The sequence below is a fragment of the Adiantum capillus-veneris genome, chromosome 3, assembly GCF_014529385.1.
Source record: "Adiantum capillus-veneris isolate H3 chromosome 3, ASM1452938v2, whole genome shotgun sequence".
NCBI lineage: Eukaryota > Viridiplantae > Streptophyta > Polypodiopsida > Polypodiales > Pteridaceae > Adiantum > Adiantum capillus-veneris.
The window spans coordinates 68,871,711-68,891,479 of NC_140933.1; the positions used below are offsets into that span (position 1 = coordinate 68,871,711).

The 19,769-nt window shown below is 39.8% G+C and overlaps 1 protein-coding gene across 4 annotated transcripts; it reads right to left on the bottom strand.

Annotated features, from left to right (window-relative positions):
• Positions 1–1,047: 1,047 nt before the first annotated feature.
• Positions 1,048–5,373, bottom strand: LOC147461057 (uncharacterized). 4 transcript variants are annotated; one of them, XM_086508684.1, is made up of 3 exons: positions 5,045–5,373; positions 4,569–4,710; positions 1,048–2,820 (listed from the first exon to the last, which is right to left on the bottom strand). In XM_086508684.1, exons 1-3 carry the CDS (start codon positions 5,142–5,144, stop codon positions 1,428–1,430), a joined length of 1,635 nt encoding a protein of 544 aa, XP_086364810.1. In that variant the 5' UTR covers positions 5,145–5,373; the 3' UTR covers positions 1,048–1,427. The 4 variants fall into 4 exon arrangements, with proteins under 4 accessions (XP_086364810.1, XP_086364812.1, XP_086364813.1 ...); XM_086508686.1 differs by having other exon boundaries at positions 4,569–4,698; positions 4,926–5,064; XM_086508687.1 differs by having other exon boundaries at positions 1,049–2,820; positions 4,569–4,698; positions 5,031–5,372.
• Between the last annotated feature and the right edge of the window lie 14,396 nt (positions 5,374–19,769).

Consider the following 19,769-nt stretch of genomic DNA (forward strand, 5'->3'; position numbering starts at 1 on the left):
AATTCAGTTTGCCTATGATGTGTACAATTGTCAATTTTGCAAACAATGCGTCTTGTGGGTGACTATTTTGGGTCTATTATCTACTTTTGCACTTTTTTTAAAAACTGAATCAAGTACAATATGGTTGATGGGTGGCAGGGCATTCAATGCCCTGCCACCAAAAAAATATTCTCTCAGGCGTCGCTATAAGCGTCGCTATTTATGGCTCTGTAGCGTCGCTATATGCGTCGCTATACTCTTCTGTGAGAGCGTCGCTATAAGCGTCGCTATAGGCGTCGCTATGAGCGTCGCTATATAGCGACGCCTATAGCGACGCTCTCGTAGCGACGCTGTTAGCGACGGTTTTAGCGACGCCGGGGGTTATAAAAACCCAGTGTATTTCCGTCGCTAACAGCGTCACAAGAGCACACAACCTCTTGTAGTGCATTTGAGATTGTGTCCATTAACATGTTTTAGTACGAACAACATGTCAATACAAGAATTGTGTCCATGTAGAAATGTTGAAGGTACCATAGGGCCTTTATGGAATGATTTTCCTCGTTGTAAGATCCTTGTTGGTGTCCATTAATTTAATACTTGTGTGATCCCCTTTATATTTATTGAATTTGTATTCGTAAAAGGTGTGAATACAACTGGTAAGGCACGTGAAGGATCTTGTGCTTGTGATATTTCAATATAACTTGTCTTAACTGGCTGCATGACACTTGAAACATGAGGTATAGGGCCAAGACCTTTACATCCTAGAGGGAGGATTGTTGTCTTATCAAGTTCCCCATAATGCAAAGTAGATTTAGTGCCAACATGTAGCATATGCAAAGTCTAAACAATCTTTGCATTGGGATAATAATCATGCACGAATTCTTGTATTGCAAAAAACTATGATAGTTTGCTCACTGTGCTTATACTTTGAGTATTTCGTTTATTTTCAATGAAAATATTTTATAGGTGTGTCTAGTAGGTAAGAGGGAGAACAATGAATCACTAATTGCATGCATCCTAAAATTGCCACAAAGATTCTTAATAAGTATTGTCTTTATTACAATGGTTAAGCCAAAAACTTCTGCCTTTAAGCCTGGTTAGATATGAAGAACTGTTGTGGATGATTAACCCAAGTGAAATAGCTTCTCTTCCTCCCAGTTAAATTATGGAAAAACTGGCCCCGGGGTAAGGTAGCTTCAAAGTACATGGTTGACATTTGAGCTATTGCCTTTCAAATGCACGGTTAAAATTTTAAGCACTGCTATGGAATACGCTTGTATTGTACATGAGCCCATGAATGAGCAAAAAAAAATATTTCCAGTGTTACATGCTAAAGCCAACGAGGCATTAGAGAGTAGCCTAGAATGGAGTGCACGATGGCTGTAGGCGTTTAAGTTATTCTCAAAAGAAAAATAGCACGATACAAAAAGATTGGAGATAAGTGAAAACTAATTTAGGAGGAGGAGGAGCTTCCACAGATCTGGGAATGTAAGCATACTTTCCCATTCCTCCAAGCAATTGGCCATTTGCGCCTGGCTATAAATATGGTCAGCATCCGGTAATGGCCCCACAGACGCTAATGGCTCACCATTGCTTCCATTTTCTCGTGGGAACAACACCTCTCTATGGTCTTGATCAGCTGTGTGAGTTGCTCTGCTCACGACGTCAAGGCTGGTGTTCGTCACTGCGGCATGTTGGGATGCCTGAACGGTACTATCAATATTGCTGTTGAATTGACTTCGCACCAGCAGGGGTGAATAGGTATACGCGCTGCATCCAGTCATTGAATTTTGGATGCAATCATCAATATAATTTACGATGGAAGATTGCTGGATCAACGTCCTCGAACTCTGGCCGTGTGGTGCTGGATTAATACAGGACTGCTCGCTCGACGTGCTCGAGCTCTGGCCGATTAGCTCTGGATGAGCTAAACAAAGTGCGGAATTGGTGGACAATCTGGTGCCCCAGCCATGTTCGTTATTGATATATTGGGCGACAGGCAAAGTAACGTTCTCCGCTGTTTGGCGCCGATCGCCGTGCAGGGTGCTGAAATTGGCAATACTGGAATGGCGACTGATTATGCCAGTGGATTGCAATGTGGTTGGACTAATCTCTGTATAAGCTGCCAAATTCAAATAGTTTTCTTGGTACTTATCTAGGAAAGTTGGTCGCTCTGGTGTCGAGAGCATAGACGGCTGAACCGCGGTTGGCATTTCTGCAAGGAGCTGGCTGTTGCTGCTGCTGCTGCTACACGTTCTTGTTAGTTCTACTGCAACAGCAGCTCCATCTTGATCCACAGTTGGCCCATTCATGAGCAAATACTCACTGTTGTTGCCACTCACATAATTGTTGCCCCAAATTAGAGGCATGTGATTTTGTTGAGGCTGCAAGCTTACATTACTAGGCTTCCGAGCGGATAATGAGATGTTGCTGTCCTTGATCAGACAAGGCTCGCTCGCAATGGCATAGTCCTCAGAGGACGAAGTTGAGTATGAGCACTCATCCAAACTTATACTCATATTATTCCCAGACCCAGTGGTTAGTGAAATGTCTCCATTCCCTTCTTTCTCAACATTACACGACTTTATACACTTGCCATCACCGGTCAACATGTCGATGTGAATCACCTGGATAGGATCTTGGTGGTTGGCCTGGCTCTTGGTTGCATTTGTACTACCAGTACTCTCGTTACTTTCACTAACCATTGAAAGCAAAACATGAGAAGAGCTTGGGGTCTCACTTTGCTGAGTCAACGTCATCCTCTTCTTGATTTGGGTGTTCCACAAGTTCTTAACATCATTATCTGTACGTCCTTTCAAATGCCTCGCGATATCAGACCACCTGCTAATAGCAAACAAATTGTTATCTTCTACAACCACTTGCAACTTGTTTACTAGGGCAAATGATCCATCAAGGGACCTCCATAGTAAGCTTATAATTTTCAAAAAACATAACTTTCACCTCACACTAGTGAGTTACACTTAAGCCTACCAACATTGAGGAGTCAGGGATATTATCAACTTTAGTAATATTTGGAAGGCCACGAACTCTCTTGTGTTTGATAGTGACCTCTCTGGGGGCTACCTTTTCAAAGATTGTACAAGAAAGCAAAGATATAATAGGTGTGATAAGTAAAAGACATAGCTCGGATGATTGGCTTAGGGCAACCTTTGCCATCCGATCGAGCCCAGTGCAATAGTTAACCACTAGGTCAGGGCTGGAAATTACAGGGCACCCTTGCTCTTGCTAGGGAAGGGGAACTTTTATGGTTGCCAGTCCCATGGGAAGGGTAATGTTGTGGTCCAACCTTCACGATGCAGCGTTAAAAATTTTCCACCCTTCCAATCTAAACACAATAAAGTTGTGATTGCGAATCTTGGCATTATAGAATGTCATGTTATGATTAGCTTAGCCTTAAGCACAAATGTGTTTTCCTAGTACAATCAAACATATAAAATGAGATGTAGACCGTGGGCTGATGTTGTTGCATTGGGAGGTCGGGACCAATCAATTTAAATGCAGGAAAACCATTCTTGAAACACAAACCGCAATGCCAATTCATATGCCAGGCATCAAAGAGGTAAAACTTGTGCGAAGATTTAAATGGGCTATTTAGCAATAGTGGTTGTCCGCTAAGGAAAAAAACGCACCATCCGTTGATTGCATGCAGAGAAGGCAGATTGGCTATCACGCTTTATACTAAATAGTGGCTCCCAATGAGAATCTCCAATCACTTCGAGTTGAGCGCACAACAGTGCATTAGTGAAAAATCTAAAGTTTGCAAAAGCACAGTAGACTCGAGAGAAAATGAAATTTTAGGCAATTATCATAAACCTCCTAAGACCAAGCTCAGAAGTAGTGATGCGTAGCCCCGCTATCAGTCCAACTAATATATGATAGAAATGTAGTATTCTGAATAACAGAAAAGGAAAGTCTCAATAAGGGACTCTCCACTCTCGACTCTAGAGTCGACACCCAATTTCCAAAGTGGGCACCTAGTTGTACATGTTGGATAGTGGCTAGCATGAAGTAACCCCTGCAGGGCAATTTGGGAGCTTCCCCTTCCTGGGGAAGGTTTACTATGCACGGACCCTTCATTGAGGAAGGGATACTTGACCAACATGCTCTTCTGAGTGAAGGGCTTACAAATTTTTGCCATGCATGTGCAAGGCAAAATGCCTCGGGAAGGGCAGGCAGGCTTGCAAATTTCGGCCCTGCACTAGGTACTAGTAATTAAGGTCGGTTGTAGCCCTTTGTCCCTCAAGGCTCAGCATGAGCTTGAGGCTGATTTGTATTTCCATTGGTGACTTTGTAATACAATCACTCACAATTGTGAGTTTGCAAAAATACAAATAAAAAATTTGAAGGAAATTAACTCCAACGTAACACTATAACTAAGAAACGCACTATAGTAGAGCAGCATGTAAAGGTTGTAGGTTAAAGAGCTTGATAAAGTAGTCTTATGCTCTATGCATTGCGCTGATATTTAATGACATCCACTTAACAACTAGCATTCCAAAGACACATTGAAGCATATACATTAGTTGATATTTTGAAGGTTAAGTCAAGGAAGTTGTTGATATGATTACCTATTACCCATGGCCTCATGAAGCTGAACTATGAGGTTAATCTCATCAGAGGAGAACTTGCCACGTTTCAAGTCCGGTCGAAGGTGATTTAACCATCGTCGCCTGCAGCTCTTTCCACAACGTTTTAACCCTGCATGGTATTCTGCAATTAATAATTCTCAATCTTATCACGTGCATTCAAAGACTTGCTTTGTTTGTAGGAGCATACATGCATGAATTATATAGAACACTTTTACTCATCGAAACACCCTCCACGATGTTATACACTTGTTAAGGTTTCTAAAGTTTGATAACTGCATGGAAGAAGAAACCTACTCCCTCAAAGCGGTAAATTTAACTACGGGAGGTAAATTTAACCTTTGAAATTGAAGTTGAAGGCTAAAGCATATCCACGTGCACCAATCATGTAACTAGCTAAAGCGGTAACGACAATTGATTAATGGAGGTCGCGTGTAATGATACCGAGGGAAGTATACCAGCGTTGCGCGCGATGTCGCTCCAGCTGCCATGGACGTACGTGGTGATGCAGCGCACCAGCCGCTCGTCCTCGTCTGGCGACCACAGCACCTTTCTCATACTATGCGATCACTAGAGCGGCGATCATTAGCCTGTTTGAGAGAGAGAGAGAGAGAGAGAGAGAGAGAGAGAGAGAGTCTGAATCTTAGACCGAGGCCGCTATTATAATCTGGTGCTGCAGCACGTCGTCGGGGATTGATCAATGAGGGTGCGCATGCGAATCATGTTGGAGCTGATCTGTCGCAGCCCTAATTATAACCGGAGAGACCCTTCTCAAGCTCTAGAGAGAATCCTACAATCATGAATGTCCATCCCGCACTTGAATGAGGTGCCAAAGGTGCCATCTCAATATGGCTCCAGTGTCCACGGTCCACCTTTAGGCTTTAGCGCATGCTTGTACAAGGACGTAGCATCTATCCTCGTTTGTACCGTTTGCATGATTCAACTTTTTGTTGCTTGGGAATTGGTGCATTTATGAGCATGACAGTGATCTTTCTACCAAGCTGCCCTTCACCGAGCCTCCTTATACCCAACTTATATTCCATTTCACAAGAGACCGGTCCTTCAAGGAAATGATAAGCTCTCTCTCTCTCTCTCTCTCTCTCTCTCCATTTCTAGAGATGCTCAAATAGAAGAAGGGGACTAGGCAGAGTCATGGTCTCAAGAGACCGGTGAAGATTTTCACTCTTCTTTGATGAGATGATATCAAGCATAAATGTAGCTAGGTATTTCTCTCAAAGGCCACAGCTGCATTGGTCTTCTCTTCACGTTGATAAATCCTTCTTGTTTCTATGTCACTTTTCAAAGAGGAAACATACAAAACTATTTGACCTCCTTCTCAGATTTTCGCACTATTGTAAAGCCAAATAATTCATGTTTCTATTTCTCTTAGCTAGCATTGCTTAATTAATGTTTCCATAATTTTGAGTGTCACAAGTGTAATATGAGACACAGATATTCCAAGTATGCTCCCCAAGACCCGTATTTTCATCTCCATATGCGTAAGGAAGCAAAGAAAATTTGGGGTAACCTCTAGGAGCTATCTTTAATTGACTTAATAAGAGAGTAACAAATTAAAGATCTAATTAAGTCAATTAAAGATATCTCTTAGAGGTTACCCCATCATTCACGTTCATTAGCATTACCCAACAATTATATGTCATCATTCATATTCACTAGCATCATCCAACAATCCGGATTGTTTCCAAGAGTCTAGAGAGTCTTCTACTACCTTTTGTAGGCCATAAATACAATAGTCCCATGAGCATTAAGGATGGGCATGGCTTTTTAACCTAGGGGTCCCTAGTACTCTTTGGAATAATCTTGTTTATTACCACCACATTGCAACATTAAAACTTGGAAAAAATACAACATTTTTTAATAAAGCGTTAAAGAGGGGCTTTAAGCAGGCCTGAAAATTGCAGGGCACCCTTACCCATCCTAGGGAAGGGAAATCTTCAAGAGTGCCCGTCCCATGGGAAGGGTTGTTTGGCATTTTCTACCTTCAAACTGAAGGGAAAAATTTTCCCTGCCCTTCCGATCAAATCTTTACCAAAATCCAGTTTTTGCACATGTGTTTTCGAACAATTGTAACTTGTAAAGAAAGTTCTAAAGTATAATGAGAAAGGGTGCACTTTGAAAACATTGCACATCAGTACTAAAAATCATTTCCTACAAGATACACAATGAGTAAGAGAAGTAGTAAGCTATAAATGGGACATGCAAATATTTGGAACTTCAAATGTCCTGTAATGCAGCTGCGGTGACGACATCATACAACATAATACATCTTGGCATTTGTTGGATGTACCCTTTGCTAGAATTTTAACCATGAAGAGTCTCCCCTTGAGTTACAGACCTTCCATTGTTGAGCTCATGAAGTTACCGCTATCGCTATTCTCTCTCTGAAGCTAGGGTAGCCATCTCTTGAAACTTCCAAGTTCCCTCTAACTCGTTCTCGTCTCCTAAGAATCAACAATGACAAACAATTAGATCCTTAGAATGTAATATACATAAATTGTAGCATCCTAATCATCAAACATGGTGCCATCTTAAACATGATGAAGTGATAAGTATGCGTTGGTATAAATAGGCTTTGGGAGCATGCCTAGCAAACCAGGAGGCTAGCACTATGTGAATCATGATTTGTGAAGGAGCCTTGAGACTTGAAGGACCTTTGGAATCGTAGAGAGTCGTCTGGACTCACAACCTAGAGGTCGCCCAAGGGACTCCTAAGGAGAGCTTGCAGTTCATGGATAATGGGAGAGTGCTAGGCAATTCTGGAATGTGGATCTTGTAGTTGATCGTGAGTCTGAGCCCTTGTAAGAATCAATCGGTATCTGAGAACAATTTCAAAAGATTGTGTATACCAAATCAAAGTGGGAAGCAAAAAGAGTGCTTAATCTTTACTCTCTCCGTAATTTCCTTCAGTAAGGCATTATTCAGCGATGCTTTGAGTTAATCTCTGGTGTACTTACTTCTCTCTTTTTCCAACCCACTAGCCTTGATTACATGGCATCCCTCAAACCTCCTCATCTCAATTGGAACTTGGATATAGAAGCTCTATGTCAGCATTTGGTGGATGAAAGAGACGAGTGATGAGACTCGTCACTCAAGCCCGATGCCCTCATTAGAAAACTCGCGAGCAATTGAACTTTCAACTCTCAAGTTCAAACTTTAAACTTCAATCTTCGCACTTCGTCACCTCTATAGTTTGCCCAACGCATTAAAATTCCCTATATTAAAAAGCTTACCTTAACTTTTCTAAAGGTGCATGGCAATGTATGCTTGAACAACCTTCAAAATCAGATTACATACTCATCAGTGACTCTCAAAGTCCATAGAACATCCTCTAGGTACAAGTCCAAAAGTCCCAATCCCAAGCATTCGCATGATTAATCTTTGCAGGGCACTTTGAGAGGTTGCCCTTCCCTAGGAAGGCCTTGCAAAAATATGCTCTTCCTTGGGGTAGGGCCAGTCGAACAACCTGTCCTTCCTAAGGAAAGGCAATTATAAATTTTCCCGGCGTGTGCAGGGCTAGCAGCAAAGGAAGGGCGGGAAGGGTTGCAATTTTCGGCCCTGGCTTTAAGTTGGGGGCCGCATAACATCTCTTAACATCTTATGGTGAGTTTTCGCCTCACTTCTTTTGCTCGTCTCTTTGAGGATGTGCTTGACACTCAAGAAAAAGACCTGGGTTCTCCTATCAATAGAGCTACATCACAAGACGTAAGTTCTTTTGAGAACATTGAAGTGGCATATTACAACCCTCCATAAGGGAAGTGTGTTTGACTAGAAGAATTAGAACATATAGTCCTAGAAATGCTACAAAATCAAGCATAGGTTCTTATTTGTGACTTATAATGTCACTATATATATATTTCTAAACTTTGTGGTTGTCAAATTCCGATTATGCACTCAATTGTGCCTTTTGTTGAGAAAAGAAGTATAGTCTATTCCTTAGAAAAGTAACCTCATATTGCAAAACTCACACCATGAAAAAGAGCTCTCATCACCCAAAGGCACATATCACCATGTGCTATACACATCATTTTCTTTCATATGCATAGACTGTATATATCCCTTGTAGATGGTCCCACATTGCTTTTTCTAAAGAAGAGAAAAGCAGCATTGCAAGGTGGGAAAACTTGAAGAGGTGAAGTGAAAAAGACCTGTATGCATATAGTTAAAAACAGAAGCAGACATTGGCCTCAGTGGCCATCAAGGAGAGCCTTGGACAATACCTAAAAGTTCCTCTCAAAGGAGCTAGTTGCCCACCTCTTATTTACTCCCATGTCTTGAATGAACTATCAACATAAAACGTTACATCTAGGATGATTGTCCAAAAGTAAAAGGTTTTACAAAAAATGAATGTCATTCTCAAAACCAGGGTGTCTCTTTAGTCACATACTCACCATTGAATATAACTCATTGCAAATTGCAATACACTTGCACATGCCTTAACACACACTAGATATGACTTCACCTCCACATAATGTGTACCACCAAAACTATATCATAGTAAAGGCTCATTTTCTCATCTAAATCATGCACCATTAATATTTTTTGTATAGTTTGATATTTCTAGATTAAGAGAGTGATCCTTGTATTATTCATTTTTTCTATTATTCAAAGTTCAAACTTAAAAGACCCATAAGATGGTTTTATATTAATTGTTATCCTCAAAGGTAACACTACTTCCAATAGAAAGTTTATATTTTATCAGCGAAAGGTTATCATTCAATTTAATTCATTTTGCCATAGTCTAATAAAGTGATTGCAATATAGGTCCCATAATCGATACACTACATTTTTGTGAATGTTTGTAACAGATAATTGACACCTTGTATTTGGACAATCTTCACAAAATGTTCAAAGAATTCTAGACACAAAAACTTTTGGTGTTGAAAAATTCTTCAATTTATGTGGACCTCAGACACTTCTTTTTTGAGAAACACTTTTGCATGAGAAGGTGGGGCATCAGAAAAAATTCTACTCCATTCAAGAGATATATCTCTCATGACAGAATGTTGCACCTTCTATCTAAACGCTTACACACATTTTTAAAATATCGTGCTATAGGCAAAAAACTACAAGTTTTTGGTTTCCTTGTTCCGCAATTTTGACTTGCAAGTTTTAATACAAGGCTTTTAGTATAAAACCTCAAATTAACTTCAGGGATTTAAAATTCAGGTAATCACTTAAAATGAAATTAAAGTGAACATCTAGTGGATAAGGTTAATCTTTTGCCTGGGGAGGTCACCTAATAAAAATGTAACCTATCACGTGAATTCAACAGAAGGGTATTTAAAGTTCTTGAAACTTACAAAAATATATATACAGAAGGGCATTATTTTTTAAAATTTGAAAAAAACTTACATATTTTAAAAGAAAAGGGTACATTATATTCTTAACAAAATTCACAGATAAGGGGTTTTACAAACATGTCTTAAACGCACATGATATGGTAGTTTTACACATAGTGAACCCCCCGAGATCTTTTGTTAACACTAGGTTGGTAACCTAACAGGACATAAAACTGTCCTTTGCAAGGTCCAAGAAAAACTTAACAACTCCTAGAAGAGGTGTTTATTCACAAAACCCTTCATTGAGAGTATTCACAAGACCCATGTGCTTTAGGAAAAATTACAAGAATGTTGAAATGTGTAATCCAATGGAAGAACTAAGCCCTCAAAGTAAGTGCTTTTTTACAAACAACAAAAAACGAGAAGTCCATTAGTGCGTAGCTTAGTGCTCCTAAAAAAAAATTGTTCTAGTCATTCCAACAATTTTACAGGAATCTATAACGGTATAGATTTCAATTGGAAGAGTACCTATGACCTCAAAAAATCTATTAGAAGTCTCACATTTTACTTGAAATTAGCATGTTTTTAAACAGTTTGAGGTGTAAGTGCATTTACGGTTACACATGGCTAATTGATCATTCAATTTAGTATACGAAGCACTTTATGAGCACTATGACTCTTGCTAGGTATCACTGAAACAAAAAAGTCACTTCTTTTCATCCTCCATTGATAATGACAAGGAGATTATGAATGAGAAGTTCTTCCCAGCTATAGAACACTGTAATACTAGTAAGTTATATTGTAGAGGAACAAATTTGCAAGCTTGAATCAAGGTCCTCCATGATAATTTTCCATGTGCACCATGAATAGGGATGACCAAAAAACATTATGCACATTAGAAATTAGAAACCATTTTATAACAATGTATTTTTTTCTAAAAATATAAAGCTTATTAGAGCCATTCTAGAAGGACAAAAGATAACATGTCAAAGCACTAACTTTACAACAAGAACAAATTCTTTCAACCTAATATGCATACCACATTGGTCATCATCACCACATTTGAAAAGACTTGCATATACTACTGTTCAATGAATATAAGTTACAATGACCATAGCCTCCCACAATGATAGATAGACCTAATGAGAAAAACCATACAACCATGTGAAAGAGATCCATATGTACATTGGCCAAAAGGATAGCCATAAACTATAAGCATTTGGACGTCTTTAAAATCACAAGTGCTATTCTAGCATAGTTATAACCATAACAAGGCAATAATGCCATCATAATCATATCATGGCACATGTTTCTATTCCATGTTTCAAGAGAAACATATTCTAAAACCCATTAGTGATACCATAAGATTCATGAGACAGGAGCTACCACATGTTCACAAGACCATAAGCCATCCACAACATCATGTCAAAAATACTTGGTAAGATGTAAAATGCTTGGCGCGATTAAAAACACCAAGAAGACCGAGAAGGATCACAAAATTTTGGTAAGATAGAGAAGACTAAGCAAACAGACTTGGTACCTAATAAAACCACTTTAGTGCGTACATAAATCATAAGACCACAAACCCTAGAAAGCATTTGGCAAAGGGCTCATGCACACCCTTCCGTACATAAACCACATCAAGTCCCTCCAGTGGAGTATTATCAACAAGCAGCACAAACCCTAACAAAGTTGGGCATGAACATTAACTTCATCAACTCACTCCACCTAACCATCATACACAAGATCACAAACCTTGGCGTACATAAACCACAAATACTTGCTCCAAATGAACATTACACACTCATGAACTTTGCGACGATGAGAGGAGGACAAGAAAAGAAAGAGAAAGCCATCTACAATGGGAGAGCAAGCATCTATTGTCGCCATATGTTTCCTTACCAAAACATAATCTTCCAAAATTTGTTCCTACAGTTGTCACCATAAACAAGTGTAAAAACACTCCGAGTGAACCCTGGCAAGAGAGAACTGGACAACAAACCAACAAGATAAATCATGAGACCCTGGCAAGATAAATCATAAAACCTTGGCAAGAACTCATAAAACCCCTGGCGAGAAAGGAAAATCATAATTTCAAGAGGGAAACACTGGATCAATTGTAGGCTATTTCAGAACCACTATTATAAGTGACAAAACGCAGACACAACCCATAACCTGGCAATTCACAACCCATAACCTGGAGACAAAAACCCTGGCGAGATTGAACCCTGGCGAGATTTCAAACCCTGGCCTGGCGAGACAACAAACCTTGGCCAGCCAAAACCCTGGCAAGATTGCAAATTGTAACAAGACAAAACCCTGGCGAGACACTACCATGAAGTATAAAACCATAACCATCAAAAAACAAGAATGGACCTCACAACTTGTGCAATTGCCATAATCATAATTGGGCCCTTGCCATAACCATAAGCAACAAATAAAACCATAAACATAACCTAGCAAAAACCATAAACATAACTTGGCACAAGAACATCTCTATCCATAATTGCCACAAACACATATGCCATAAAAAGACCAAGATATAAAGATTTCCATATCCATAATTGAGCACTTTCCATAACCATAAAGTGGCCCATGACCAAAACAACCACTTAAACTTGTCCTTGCCACAAGGCACATCACCAAAACCATAACAAAATGCACATTGTCTTCACCCAATCCCCAATCCCTGGAAACAACACAATCGGCTAGGTGGCAACCATATAGAAGTTCTTGACATAACCAAAGGCATCTGTCATAACCGAAACCATAGACAACCATAATGCCGCAACAAAAGATCGTGCCAAAATATCACATGAAACCATATTACCTGCCATAAGACCACAACCAAAGAAACAGACCATAAGCTCAAAATAAGGGCAGCCCATGTCAGACCAACAGCAAAGGGAAAAACCAACAGCAAATGTAAAAACCTACCATCATCAAAGGGAAAAACCAGTAGCCAGAAGGACCAGCAAAAGGGACCAGCCATCAGCAAAGAAAAACCAGAAAAACCAGCAACCATTTGTCACCAGCAAAAAACCAGTAAACCAGCAAAAAGAACCAGCCATCGGGTAGAATCCATCAGCCAAACCCTGCATCTCCTGCAAAAACAGAAGTTAGAGAGTATGAGAAACTAGGCCTAAGCCATGCAAGTATGACAACAGTCACTAGACCATGAAGAATGCTAAAAGACTTACATAAGATGGAGTCTCGTCGTCTAGTGACTCTCGAGCGACCATCAAAGAGAAAATCAACAACTACCCTTGCATGGTAGTCCTTGAAGCAAGGATCAACACACATTACCTTCTTACACTTACCACATCCCCAAATAGTGCGGGACGGTTTCGAGCCCTGCACTTCTTTGTGCTCAGACAAAAGCTTCTTCCGTTTTGCTGAGCATACCACACAATACCTACTTGTTGTATCATGCAAACGAATGGGAAAATGGCCATTGTATGCATCCTCTATCACCGGTCGCTTACACACATACGGCCTAAAATCATTATTTACCAGCTGCTCATGCATATGTAGCATAAACTCAAACCTGAATACATCCCTCTTGCCATAGAGGTCTTTCCAAATGATCCAACGATTTGTGAAGACGTAATCCATGAGACCCCAAAAAAATGCATGCCACCACTTAAAACCATGCATTGTACTTTGCAAGCTATAACCACTCCCAAGAACCATACTATCAAATGTGTCACAACCAGCCTTACATGCATTGTATTGCACCGCAACATCAGGACATACAACCTCCCTCCTCTTTCCATCACTCATCAAGCACTTTACCTCACCTTTATGCATTCCATAACAATTAGAAGCAAACAAAATTTCTTTCTTGTCCATCCATGTGCAAGAAAGGACACCTTGCTTCTTGCAATATGCAAACCGGCAAGCACCTCGTGCTTGCTTACCCAAATGTAGCATCTTTGCATGTGGGAAGTACTTTCTATTTGCTACATAAGTACCTGTACCACCTTGGACTTCATGAAGCAAGTGCTCAAGAAGCTTAACGGAGGTAAAAAACCTGTCAAAAAACACATGATGACCCTTCCTTGGAAGGGATTTTACCAAATTTGCAACTGCATGAAAAGAAAGTTCTGGGCATGGCAATTTATCATAGATTTGAAATGCATGATTATACCCCGTTGATGAATCACATAGGTTCCATACCTGTATGCCAAACTTATGAGGCTTCTTTGGATTGTAAACCCTACATGGGTTCAATTTGCATTTAGAGGGAATTATGCACTCATCAACAGTGACACACTTGCCTACATTGTAATGCTTTTGAAAAGTGTAATTCAGCCTCTCCTCCAAATCAATTAATTGCCACAACTTGTGCTCTCTACATCCACGAGGTGGCCTTTGTGCATTGTCTCGTAAGTGGAGGAACCGTTTAATTTGCTGAAATGTGGTTTGGCTCATCTTCTCACCAAAGTTAGGAAACAAGAGTGAGCCTACCACATCATCCTTCCAATAGTGTTTCTTGGAAGGCATGTAGTGAAGTGCCATGCCCACTGCTATGCCCATGAAACTCATAAAAGAGTGACGATCAATAGGAACCCACCTACGCATGGAGTCATGCAAGCTCCCACACCTTCTCCTCTCTTTTTCTGCATACGTGTTTGTTTCACTTACAATGTGATCAATGAGATCTAGTGGAAACAACATCAAAAACAAATGAAATTCACAAAACTCACGAGGTAAATGACCCAAATCGGGTCCATGGACTCCATTGAAGGGAGGGAGAGTCCTAAATGTTCCATGGGGCTCTTGCTCAAGGCCATCACCACTATGCCATTCCGGAGGAATAACATCAACAAAGTCATTATCCGCTTCGGGAGAGTCATCAAGTACCGGCCCTTCTGCCTCCAAGGCCTCATCATCACCACCTTCAACCCCCTCACCCTCCGATGCATGCTCATCATTGCTTTCCTTGTCATCAACTACATCAAATGGGCTAGGTGAGGGACTAGCTCTACCTCCTGCATGCGGTAGTTTATGTCTACGAGGTCGGCCACCATTTCGGCCACTATATTTGCTAAATTCGGGTGATGGTCCTGAGGCATCATCACTTGTAAGCGTGCTACAGCCCTTGGGTCTACCCCGGTTTCGTGGTTTGGGTGGCCTTCCATGCTGCTTTGCAATCGGTGTGGCCTCCACCGGAGTGCTTTCAAAATCAGGACGGCTAAGAGGAGTATCCTCTTCAAGATGGTAGGAATGGTTTCCCTCCCTCAATGCATCCTCAGCAAGCTTCCTCCACATTTCAACCATAGGTGCATGACTAGATTGACCAATTTCATATGTGGAAGAAACAGGGGTACTTGCATGGCTTACCTTGCTTATTTTCCGAGTAGAAGTGAGATTCAGGGAGCTTTGAACAAGGTACTCGCAGATGCCATTCCAATTTGCAGCATAGGACTTTGGATCCCCCTCAGACTGACATGCAAATTTTTGAGTTTTTGCATGGTACTTGTGTATCACCCCAAAGAAGAACACCTCAGCATGATTATCCCCAAATTCTTGTTGTGCCCAAGAAGCCCCAAACCAAGCCGCGGGTACTTGTAGCAGGGCACCTTCTTGGGCCGCGAGAAACTCAGAGGAGCGTCCAGCACGGTTGCAGCCTACCTCTGCAGGTGAGTAGCGCCTTCGATTGAGCTCCATGGGCGCAGAAAAATTTGATCCCTGCACCCGTTCCTCGGCCTCTGTTTCTCGGATTTTTGGCTCTCCTCACGCTGCCCTACCCCAATTGCTTGAGTTGGGGCTTTCATTTGGATCCCTTGGATCTAGGCAAGATCCTACGGGCCTCAATTCTCCCCGATATGGAGCCCCCATGCATGAATTTGAGCTTTTGGGGAGGCACGACACTCAATTGGAAGGTGGCTGTTGCATGCAATTTTCCATGCTTGGATTGGATAGTTGCTTAATTACTCAAATTAGAAGGCATGCAACAATGTTGAAAAAAATTCCAAGTTTTTTTCAAGTTTGTCCTCACCTACCCCAATTGGTCAATCTATGTTATCTAACTTGAATTTCTAGAATTAATTTGTCGAACTTCTCCAGTTAAAAGGACATAAAACTGTCCTAGGACATAAAACTGTCCGGCTACCAACCTAGTGTTAACGTTGACAGAGTCATGCATTTATACTATTGGATGGACGGGGAAGAAACCAATTTTGAAAAACTCCATTTTATATGGTTGTTAACATTAATTAACGCTTTGTGATCACGTAAATTTTTTGAGTGATCACATAAATATTAAATCCTTGATTAACTTGCATTTTCTAGTTTAAGATACTTTGCTAGTAGGAAGAATTGAATGTACTCAAAAGTTTGGCCTCGCATGGTCCACTTTCGAGTTGGTGACTTCTAAATTGAGGCTATACAAATAACCTACCGTTTTTCATTTTTCCTTAAGTATTTATTTTGATAATTATCCTTTTGTCTTGGTTACTTTCTTTGGACAAAAAGATCAACACAACTACAAATCTCAATTAGTTGTAAGACCCCTAGTTGGTTTTTTCCATGAATTGAAGATGCTAAAAAAATAGAAGATTGCATAATTCAAGCCCACATTGATGATGTTTTAAGCAATGAAAAATTTCACCCACCATCATTTCATAACACGCCTTTTCTTCAATAATACTAATATTGTACATGCATCACTTCATGTCAAGAGAGAGAAAGTCCTAATCTACGATTGTAACCAAGCAGTCCAAGGCATCCAAGGCATATCGTAGACTTATCTCTCAAGAAGGCTATGAGCGAGCCACGAAAAGGAACCTCCACTTCATCTGATTATGAGTGAATGTTGAAAATTACGGAGGTCTCATTGGAAAAACACATGGTGAGGAAAAGGAAAATGTAGTGCTCATGTGGTTGTCTCTATGTGCTAGCCTTTGGACCACATGGTGTTATGCACATGCATTGTATTATCAAAGAGCAGAAAGTGTGTATTGTAGATGATGGTGCATGACTCAATTTCTCAGTATAAGCTACTTAAGAAACTAAAACTATTATAAACTACTAGCGCACAATGTTTACAAGGTAGTGTTGACTAATGGATGTGACACCAAGTTGTGGGACATTTAAATTAAAGATGTCCCTCTCATAGTGTAAGGGAACCAGTGCCTCAACTATGTTTATGACACTTATGTGCTTATATTGAAACCATGCTTGGGCACATTTGTTATCATCTTCATCGATGAAATACTTGTTTTTAGTGCACCAAAGAGTATTATTTATAACTTCCTTCATAATTGTGTGGCCTATTACATCAACACAAGCTTTATTTGATAAGAAGAGTAAGTGTGATTTTTTAACAACAAAAGTGTCCCACATTGATCCTATGACTGTAGCAAATAGTATAACAATACTTCCAAAGTCACTACTATATTGTAAATTGGCCTCATCGTACTAGTTTAAATAAATTTTTCTAGGATTTGCAAGTTTGTATCGTAAATTTGATAAATAGAGACTTTTAAATCTCAAGGAGCTTTAGCATCAATACATATACTTTGTATATTCATATTATCAAACCATTTGTCTACAAATCTTACTCTAGGAAGGAATTCAATTAGCCTTTGAGAGTAAGAAACTTGATAGTACATAGTAGCATTGCTTTGCGCACAAAAGAGAAGTATATTCTATAATGTAAACTTTGAAGAGGATCTTATATGGAGATTGTTTTTGACCATGAGAGCATCAAATCACTCACCAATTAAACCAATTTAAAGATTGAAAATTGTAGGTGGACTAAGATTCATTAGGAGCATGATGTTCACATATGGTATCAAAAAGATTGGTATATTGTTCTGGTAAACAAGAGATCACTTAAATTCCAACGCCAATGGCGGGAGTCAGTATATGTGTAGGTAAGTATGGAGGGACATGCACTTTTAAAAAAAATTCATTTTTGAATTTTCGACGGCTGTTTCGATGCATCCTCCGACGCTTGTTCCAATTCCTTTTCCGACGCCTGCGTTTTGATGCCTGTTCCGACGCCTGGTACCGATGCCTATACCATCGGAATCTGCAAAAAATGAACCCCTGCACATTTCTCTTCTTCTTGTGTCTTTTCTCTTGCTCTCTTCCTGCTCACCTCTTACCGATCTGGTGCGAAACAAGTTATTGAAGGTGCTAATCTTGCTCGTGGACTACTCCATAGCACTAAGGTGAGATTGTTTTCAAGTTTACTTGTAGGTTTAGGGTTTAGCATGGTGTGTATCTGTGCATTTTTTGCAGGTTCGACGATGTTTACAACACCTTTTCTTGCTCAAATAGGCGGCATGTGAGTGCTTGAACTCTTAATGCATATTAAATTTATTTAAATTAATTTGTATATTGATAAAAGAAAATTCCATGCTTTAAAAGAAATTATGGTTTGTGTTGTGAAATTTTGTTTGGAATTAGGAAAAAAATTCGTTTTGGTTTATGAAAAATTGTAATTTTGAAGAAATTTTGTTTTTAATTATGTCGTTTTTGAAATTATGCGATTGATGAGGTTTAGGTTTTAGGTTTCGGTTCGGTTTAGTTTAGGTTATATGTTAGGTTATGGTATATATGGGTTATATGTTAAGTTATAAGTTAGGTTATACGTTAAGTCATGCTAGGTTAGGTTAGCTTATAGGTTAGGTTCTAGGTTATGTTTAAATTAAAGGTTAAATTAAGTTATAAGTTATAGGATAGGTTAGCTAAATTATAGGTCAGGTTTAGGCAACAAGTTAGGTTATAGGTTAAGTTAGGTTAGGTTATATGTTAAGTTAACTCATGTTTAGATTATAGATGGACGTTGTGTTCGTACAGTTAGAACTTATGTACTTTTATGTTAATCTAAACACTTATCGATGAAACCTCCAAACACGACCATCTACCAGCGTCTAAACCATAACCTCTAACCCTATTAGCAGACTGAAATGGCCAAGCGCTATAGTTCTAATTGGATTTGGACCGACCAAATCAAAAGTTGCCAAACCTAAGCGGATTTAGATAGCCTACCCTAACGCTCTAAATATAGTAATGTATTAGCAGCCAAAACAAAAGTCGCTAAACTAAAGCCGATAACCCTTAGCAGCTATCCCTAAGCAGACTAAATGGCCTGACGATACTCTAATATGTTTTGGAGCGGCTAGCCCTAAGCATATTGAAATGGAAAAGTGCTACACTAATCCAATTTGGAGCGGTCACACCTAGGCAACTTTACATAACTCACCCTAACACTCCAAAATATGGCCATCTATTAGTGGCTAAACCAACACTAGTCCTAAGATGTTAACCCTAGGTGACTAGCCCTAAGCGGATTGAAATGACTTATTGCTATCCTAATCCAATTTGCAGCAGCCTAACCTAAGCGGCTTTACACACCATACCATAAGTTCTAACTGTCCAAACACAACGTCCATCTATTAGCAGCCAGACGCAGATGACCTGTGTACTTCTACAAACGCAAACGGACTTCAGTTAGGTTTAGGTTATAGCTTAGCTTAGGTTATGTTAGGTTATGTTTAAGTTATAGGTTATAAGTTATAGGTTATAAGTTATAGGCTAGGTTAGATTATAGGTTGGGTTAGAGCTAGCGACAAATAGTAGAAAAAATGCAAACGGACTTCAAGATAACTCGTGTACTTCAAAAAACTCAAATGGACTTCGGTTAGGTTAGTCTATAGGTTAGGTTTAGGTTATAGGTTATGTTATGTTAGGTTAGGTTTAGGTTAAACGAGATAAGAGAAGACATCATCGATGCAGCACGCTTAAATGCTATTGAAGCAATGTGCATGGTGGAGAAGTACTTTCCAACAAACATTATTACCATCCAAATGCATGTAGTTGTGCATGTGGTCAATGAAGTTGCAGTTGCTGGAGTAGTCCATAGCAG